The 8,510-nt window shown below is 43.5% G+C and overlaps 1 protein-coding gene across 1 annotated transcript in view; it reads left to right on the forward strand.

Annotated features, from left to right (window-relative positions):
* The window catches only part of LOC146583494 (protein TANC1-like), a 54,967-nt gene that overhangs the window by 44,196 nt on the left and 2,261 nt on the right, over positions 1–8,510 (forward strand). The window contains exons 21-28 of the mRNA XM_085272490.1: positions 3,627–3,760; positions 3,838–3,961; positions 4,056–4,231; positions 4,639–4,768; positions 6,864–6,893; positions 6,985–7,076; positions 7,166–7,312; positions 8,338–8,438. Coding sequence (XP_085128616.1) covers positions 3,627–3,760; positions 3,838–3,961; positions 4,056–4,231; positions 4,639–4,768; positions 6,864–6,893; positions 6,985–7,076; positions 7,166–7,312; positions 8,338–8,438 — 934 coding nt within the window. The remainder of the gene's footprint in view (positions 1–3,626; positions 3,761–3,837; positions 3,962–4,055; positions 4,232–4,638; positions 4,769–6,863; positions 6,894–6,984; positions 7,077–7,165; positions 7,313–8,337; positions 8,439–8,510) is intronic.

Raw genomic sequence — 8,510 nt, forward strand, 5'->3', positions numbered from 1 at the left:
TTAATTACTGATGTGAGTCAGCTGTGTAACAGGGAAAGGTGGCACCTCAGGCAGAAGAGGTGGTGGGACACGCCCACACAGGCACCTTCAGGAGGAGGCCCTGCTAGGGCCGTAACACCCCCTCCCATAAATACAAACCCGTGGTTTGTCAAATGATTATGATAACCAAAAAAACTAATCAAGTCCGTAACCGTCGCATCAACAAATTGCAGGCTTTCCACCTACCAAACCCCATAACAATGGTTAGGCATTGCCTGCGGAAGCTGCCAACCCCATCTCAATGGGTTCAAAATACTTACTGAGGGTGGCCGCAGACCCTCAAAACAATGTCTCATGTGATAGCCAGGGCTTTTTTGAGCCATCACATGTGGAGAACACAGCAGGCAGTCAGAAGACCTTACTGCAACAGTTTTCAGACGATTGCTCAGGTCACCGATACAGGCATGTTTGTTAGCCAGGGTTGCGGGTCTTACTGGTGGTTTTATACACAGCCTGTCCCCCTGCAGGTCATTTTGAGGACCTGGGAAATTGTCAACCAGTGGCAGCTCAGGGTCAGTTGACCTCTTACACTGACTACATGACACTACTGAGCAATTATGCTCCAAGTGTAGCCTCTTCGTAGGCCTGGCAACCTTGTCGGTTTGAGAGCCACGACTGACTTTTCTCAAAGCAGGCCCTTTTTGCTTTGAGTGTGCTTTCTGTTTGAGTTTCAGTCTCAAACAGTTAGCAACAAGGTGTCCAGGTTTGTGGCAGAAGAAACAAAGCTTCGTTCTGGGTCTCGAAACCACAACTTTTTCAGCCTCGTTAGCTGGCTCCCTCCTAGCTCTCCAAGATGTATTATAGTGCGAAGGGATGTCACATTCTACTGCATTTGTTTTATGAGTTAGGGTAAACTCATCGGCCAGTATGGCAGCCTGCTGTAAAGTGGAAACCCTCTGTTCACTTAAATAAAGAGCAATACACTCAGGAACAGAGTTTTTAAAATCCTCCACAAGCATGAGCTCACGTAACGACCCCAAACTGTTAACCTGGCTTGCAGAGCACCACCTATCAAAAAGCTTCGCCTTGTCCCTAGCGAAGTCAAGATAGGACTGACCCTGTGCCAACTCCAAACCTCGAAAATGCTGCCTATAGGCCTCAGGTACAACTTCATAGGCTTGGAGGACGGCACTTTTGATCTTTTCATAAACTAGGCCGTCATGCCTAGACAGACCAGAACAAGCTTCCTGAGCCTTACCCGTGAATTTACACAGCAACATCAACCCCCACACGTCTTCAGGCCACTGTAATGCAGTTGCTATGCTTTCAAACACACTGAAGAAGCTCTCAACACTGGATTCACAGAAAACGGGAACCAGGTGGATGTTATTGCCCACAAACGAGCTTCTAGACACCTGTGCACTGATAGCTGCATCATCCATTTCGGGGGTGGAGAAGGCTTAGCAAACACACCCTAATTAAGACACTACCATACCCGTCTGCCAACTCACTCAGCAACTACTGAACAATTAACAGAAAACTACACAACTTACTTTAACTGACCAACTTACCTCTTGCCACACACACACACACACATTAACAAATACAACTTACCCAGTTCCTAAGCACAACAACCTTTACCTACCTATCTTCTGGAGCATGCTGGGCTCGAGGCAACTTTAAAGGCAGAACTTCAGCGACCGGAGCCCTGAATTGCCTACCCCCAACAGGGAACTAATCCCCGCCCAGGATTACTCCGAAAATAAAAAAGGCAAAACAAAAAAAGAGTGCCCGAAGGAAGAACTTAATAAGCTCAGCTGGACACTCACCTAACTTAACTGGGAAGTTGAATCTCTAAAGGTGAACAAAGCAAGATAATCAAAAACCAATTCCAACTCAAAACTCCCTTTTCAACAATCCCGGACGAGCCCCCACTTGTTACGTTCCCCTGAGGGGTCTAGGCGGTGAGGGGGGAGTAACAAAAAGTGACCGGGTTAGAAAAAGGAGTCAAGGAGGCAAAAGGGTTAAATCAAAGAGTTTTATTAAAGTAGCTCAACTAAAAAAGACAGACAAGCCGCTATCACCATTTAAGAAAACAAACAAAACTCAGGCGTGGTCAATAAAGTAAAACGTAAGCCAAAAAGAAAGAGAGCAGCTCACTAGCTGTAACCACTCACAAACACACTCATGGCACTCTGGCCCAGAGCTCACCTTTCCCTGGGCTTAAATACTTTTAATTACTGATGTGAGTCAGCTGTGTAACAGGGAAAGGTGGCACCTCAGGCAGAAGAGGTGGTGGGACACGCCCACACAGGCACCTTCAGGAGGAGGCCCTGCTAGGGCCGTAACAATATCACATTTTTTAAATCTTCTTTTTAAAGGGGACACCCTATTCTACTTTCAAACTTTAACATTTTAGTGTCTAAAATGTTAAAGTCTAAACTTTATTTATCTTTGATGTGGCACGTGGGTGCAGTGGTCAGCACTGCCACTTCGCAGCAGGAAGGCTGTGGGTTAGAACTGGCCTTGGCGTGTGACAAAACCCCAACAATCATGAGCGAGTACTTTAGCGACCATGGGAAGGATAAACTCCCTTTTAACAGTAAGAAACCTCCGGTAGATCTAGTCTCCTCCAGCTTTCTCCCACAGCCCAAAATATGCTTAATGAACTAATCGGTGGTTCTGAATTAGCCATAGATATGGATGAGTGAGTGTGTTGTTGTCAGTCTCTCTGTGCTAGCACTGTGACCGACCGCCAAAACTGCAAGATAGGCTTCAAGCCCCACACAAGAAAATGGATGGATCCAAATAAAGCTGTGTGCCTGAGAGGATCATATTAGGGATATCCCTGCTCCCCCAGTGAAATCATAAATAGCCTAGATAGGCAAAAACTGAATCCTGAGCTTTCAGCCCATAATTTAAAATCTTTGCCATGTTTAACACGAGCATCCACCATTGTAACAGTGCAGAAAATAAAGCAAATCTTAATAGGTCCCCTTTAAGAAGAATATTTTCACCTGTTCACTTTAGTTTGTATTGAAAACAGCAGTTCCACTGATCCCGCTGCTCCATTGTGCAGCTCCACAAATTCGTCTTAAACACAGGCAGCTGCACAGCGAGGGGGTTTGTTGTTTTTTTCTTTGACTCATATGGCAATAACTCCTCCTTAAACACAGTGTTATATAATAGATTTGTCCACTGAAGCATGTGGACACATTAAACAGAATGTCATTTATCAAGGGTACTTGGAGAATATACCAGTACAGCATCAATACCGTGCCTCTGTCCCCAGCAGCTCAATTAGCTGAGGGACTCGCATACTGGGGAGGAAAAAATGGTCAGTGCCCACAGTTTGTCAGAATAACACTGGCTGATTAGGGTGGGGTGCAGATTGTTTGGTGTGTCATCATTAGAAATAACTGTATGCTGCTTGCTTTTTTTTTATTGCGTTGTGTAACAGAAAGTGTGTTTCTCAGATATCTACATTTAAAAGCAGAAAAGTGTTAGAATCATACAGATTATGGAAATAACAGGCCTCTTTTTTTGTCTCCTTTCTGTTTCTCACTTCGGCTTCTACTTCTCTCCTAAATGTGTCAATTACATATTCTTCTCTTCGCCTCCTCATCTCTATGCCGACCCTCTGTCAGTGCTCAGTGCAGCAGCAGGGAGAGGGAGGCTCGAGATGTGCGCCTTCCTCCTGGAGCGGGGGGCAGGGCTCGAGGAAGCAAACCGCAGAGGAATGGTCCCTCTGCTTAGTGCTACCAAACATGGACACACACAGGTGAGGAGGTTCTTCTCCTTACCAGTTCTGTCTTCTGTTTTTTCAATTTTTAAAATTATTTATTCTCACTTTCCCAGGTTGCCGAGCTGCTACTGAAGCAAGGTGCAGACATCGACGCCACTGATAAGCAGGGACGCTCTGCGCTGATACTGGCCGCCTCTGAGGGCCACGCAAGCACGGTTGAACTCCTGCTGTCAAAGGGTGAGAGTAAGCACCTTTTACAGTGAGATCCAAGGTTGTTTGAAGTGTATATATATGAACTGGAGAGCAATAATTTTATTGTTTGTGGTCCCAGGTGCTTCTCTGTCCTCTGCTGATCAGGAGGGGCTGACTGCACTTAGCTGGGCCTGCATGAAGGGCCAGAAAGGTGCAGTGCAGGTTCTGATGGAGGCAGGAGCTGACCTGAACCATCCAGACAGACAGGGGCGGACTCCGCTTGACCTAGCTGCCCTTAACGGGGATGCAGATACAGTGGGTTTAATGGTTATTGACAATATTCTGCAAAACATGCAATTAAAAGATGATTAGCAACACGCAACACATAATTGCAATAAATTGTAGATAAATGTTGCAATTACTATAATAACCATAACAATCTTCATGCGGCGCTCTGCACAAGACCTCAGATTTCCACAACAGTTCATGCAGCCAGCCTTCAATCCAAGCATTTTGGCTTTGATTTGTTCCGCTGATGAGCAGGAGAGTAATCAAAGACTTTAATAATCAACAGTTTTCCAAAGTCAGCAGCAGAGCGCCCGTCTGCTAATTTAGTGAGGCTTACTGCTCATAATCAATGAGACTATTTAAAAATCAGCATTTCATCGCTGAAGTAATTAATTTAAATATAAATATGTTAATATTGTTCAATGACTGTTCAGGTGCATTGCCTGGTGGAAAATGGAGCGGTGCTGGAGAGAGCTGACAACAGTTCCAGAGTTTCGGAGAGAGCGACTGGCTGCCAGAACCCGGCGCTGGTGGCGTCGCTGCTTAAGAAGGGATCCAAAATGGGTATGAACCTTTTTTTTGTTTAAACTTTAGCAGGCCTGCAGTAAAGGCCACATCTTTAAAAAAAAAAAAAAAGGTTTTGAAACTTGTAGGTTTATCTGAGTGCAGTGGTTTACAAATTCACTTAAAGAGCAAATGATCCCTGGTTTGATTTCAGGAGGAGACACAAAGAAATGTTTAATAAGGGTGCAAAGTAAATGGTGTGCAAAATAATTGTCAAGCTCATATGCAGCCCTGTATCATACGCAGATTTATTATGTGAAAAGTAAAGCTGCACAAGTATTGCTTAAACTACACAAAGGTGATCATGTGATAGAAATGTGTGGAAAAAAATATTTTAACTTATTATTTAATTAGTTAAAATTCTAGTAGTAAGTAGTTTACTACTTTAGAGATTATATATTCAAATATATTTAAAGAACCTGAATCTAAATTAAATTTGCACATTTGAATTGATGCTTTTCAGAATCATGACTTGATATTGTTGTATTATTATTATTGATTTGTTGATGCATATATCTCTTTATTGTTGCAGCTGTTGGTAGTTTAATTACTTATATGTTGCTCACTAGCTTAAACTGTAACAATGCAATTACTTTGTAAAATAATAAGCAAGTAAAGCTTAGTATGGAGTAAAAAACATAATGATTGGACTCAAAATGTAGTGGAGTAAAAGCAGTATAGCATAGAAATATTTCAATATAGTATAAGTATCTCTTGAATTTAAAACTTGGTAGAACCTCCTTTAGCAGCAACAACCTCCACCAGGGGTTTCCTGCAGGGATTTATGATGAACCAAACCAGGCTATATTTTCCAAGAAGAGCAGACTTAAGCGTTTATAATTAACCACATTTTGCTTGCCTTTATTTTATTTAATCGCAGAGGTTCACTTACCTAGTATAGTCTATACTGTACATTTTTCGCATTGTGTGCAATGAAAACACGAAAAGCACAACTTTATATGTGTTTGCTTTGTTAGGAGCAAGGCAGTGAAGATGCATAGGTACCCGTAGCGTTCCAACTTTACCCATTCATCGTCTTTCTCTTCTCCTGTCACTGAAGTCTGCCACACTGATTGATTACAGGCTACTGATTCAGTTTCACGTCTGCGTCTCAAGCAGTCTTACACCCGTGAAGGGGTTTTGAACCAAAACAGAAAGTGGGGTTATCTGAGTAACGGCTTCAAATGCAAGTTGTCTCTTTTTCCTGTGGGATTAACCTTGCAGTCATGTCTTTAGACTGTGACCCACACAGGCATGGATGAAACACCCAAACCTCACACCTTAAAGGTCAACACCGACCAGGCCTTCTTGCTGCCATGAAACTAAAGAATAAAATACATTTTTCTGCATCTTTGAGGCATAAGCAATCAGGCAAAAAAAACGAAACTACATTTAATAAGCACAAACAAATGTTGTGTTACTGTAATAACAAGAGCATTTGGAGTAGAGAGAATATTGCACGATCATCAGGATCCCTTAAATCAGTTGTCTGAACCACATTTGTCTCAAGGCAATGCTGCGTGCCCTGACTTATTGCTTTTTAGAGAAGAGCTACTTCATTCAAAAGGGAATTATTTATCAGTCCCACACATTATGAAAAAAAATGTGAGATTTCCTTCCAAACAGTTATGAATGAAGTATTTGAGAACCAACAAGGCTGTGATAAGACACAAACACCCGACAAGATAGCAGTGGTTCAGAGGAAGAGGTAACTCCTCCTACATGGTCCTAACCTAGTCACCTAGTTGAGTTTTTTTTTTTTAAAGCAATGTATGAAGACCAGGCCCCAGATCCCGTTGCCATGACAACTTTGCTCCCATCATTGCTCCTCTTCAAAACTAATTATTGTACAACAATTTTTCTTCACTAATTGCGGCACGACGTCTAACATAGCATAAAGTTGAATCGACGCGTCTCAGGCTAAGCCCATCACTCAAAGTGCGCTCGTATTCGCCTTAAACTAATCAGTGGCTCTTTACGGCTTGATAGATATTTGATTACTGCCACACACGAGCAGTTTTACATCCACTTGTCTAACTCCCTTCTCACCTCTCTCTCTCTCCATCCCTGGTTGCTCCCCGTTATCAAACAAAAGGCTATAGAACGGCTCCGCACGATCGATCAGGTACCCGACATATGTGACATATTTAACATCCAAAGAACAAGAGATAAGGTGAGGCAGGATAATACAAAAAGTTTTTGTACCCCTCCATCAGGTCATGCTACGTGGGCTATGGCTTCCTCCAAACCAGACATTCTCCTCATCCTGCTGCAGAAGCTGATGGAGGAAGGGAACTTACTTTACAAGGTGCGGTATAGCGAATGTTACATGTTACATGTGGTGGGAAAACGATTAGTTGTCAGTAACCCCCTTTGAGTTTTTCTCTTCTTTCACAGAAGGGACGTATGAAAGAAGCAGGCCAGCGTTATCAGTATGCCCTAAGGAAACTACCACGTGAGGGGCAAGGAGAGGAGCTGAAAGGCTTGAAAGACCTGCGAGTCTCCCTCTATCTAAACCTTTCACGGTGCCGCAGGAAAACCAACGTAAGACTCACAGCTGTACCAAACCACTTCTGCACTATTTAACATCTGCAGGTTTGTTGGACACCTAGGGAATGTCAGTTAGGGCGGCCGAGGCAAGATACACGGTTTCTCAAGATGTATTATTTATCTGTATCAACATAAAAAGAACATGTCTCCGCTGGTATAGCGCAATGCAAAAATATAGCTGCTTTTCAGATCTAATTTCAGGCCTCCCTGGTAAACAGAATGTACTTGTAAGACCTGGAAGCAGGTGGTGACATAATGAATAACTGTGTGCCGTTAGTGTGGAGATAGATGTGTGTGTGGCCTGCAGCCAGGGCTGGAACCCACCCTGGTGATGACAGACGTCCTAACAGACTGTGTAAAAATGCCATCCTTAGGGTCAGTGTGGCCGATGAATAATGGAGCAGATAATGTGATGTGATAAGGTCACTCTCTCTGGCAGGCTAAGTCCACTCTCTTTCCTTCTCCGTGGCTCTGCAGGGGGTTTATTTACAGTGGCCGCACTAACGCGCTGGCTAAAATCCACATATTACAGCTGAACGCAGGCAGTAGGGGCCAGCAGGGAGACTACATGATACCGTCATTAAACATTCAACAGCGACGCTCACAATCTCACATTCAAGGCTGTCGTTTTGACCTCACTCTGAAGGACAGAATCACACTGTGTTGGTGTCATTAAATATTCACCTGAGAGTGATGATGGGAGCAGTAAAAACCAGCAGGAAAGGCAAGCCGCTCTCCTTCTGCTCCTGGTCAATAAAAATGATTGCAGCGCGAGTTCTGTTTCATTAAACAGGTTTTGATCCTCAGCTCCATATAATGAAGCGGCAAACAAACAGTATTGTTCTTTTTTTTATTACTGGAATGGCCTCAAATTATTTCTGCAGAGCCGGCACTCTCCAGGCTAGGCACTTAGAAACGCAGCTGATCATACAGTGGGGTTTATTTGTTGCTGCACGTCACAGCGTCACATTTAATTTGAAATACAAACAGCGCGTGTCACTAAATGCATTTTTCTGCAGGACTTTGGCATAGCTGAGGAGTTTGCAACAAAAGCCCTGGAACTGAAACCAAGGTCTTATGAAGCCTTTTACGCCAGAGCCCGGGCCAAGAGGAGTAGCAGGTACAACAATATTCAAGTATACTTCGAGCCGAATCCTTTTGCTTAGAGGAAATTCTTGCGAGAAAAGGCCCG

The sequence above is a fragment of the Mchenga conophoros genome, linkage group LG1 (genome assembly GCF_057382185.1).
Source record: "Mchenga conophoros isolate Kocher_MC1m ecotype Shallow Benthic linkage group LG1, M_conophoros_male_GT1.1, whole genome shotgun sequence".
Lineage (NCBI taxonomy): Eukaryota > Metazoa > Chordata > Actinopteri > Cichliformes > Cichlidae > Mchenga > Mchenga conophoros.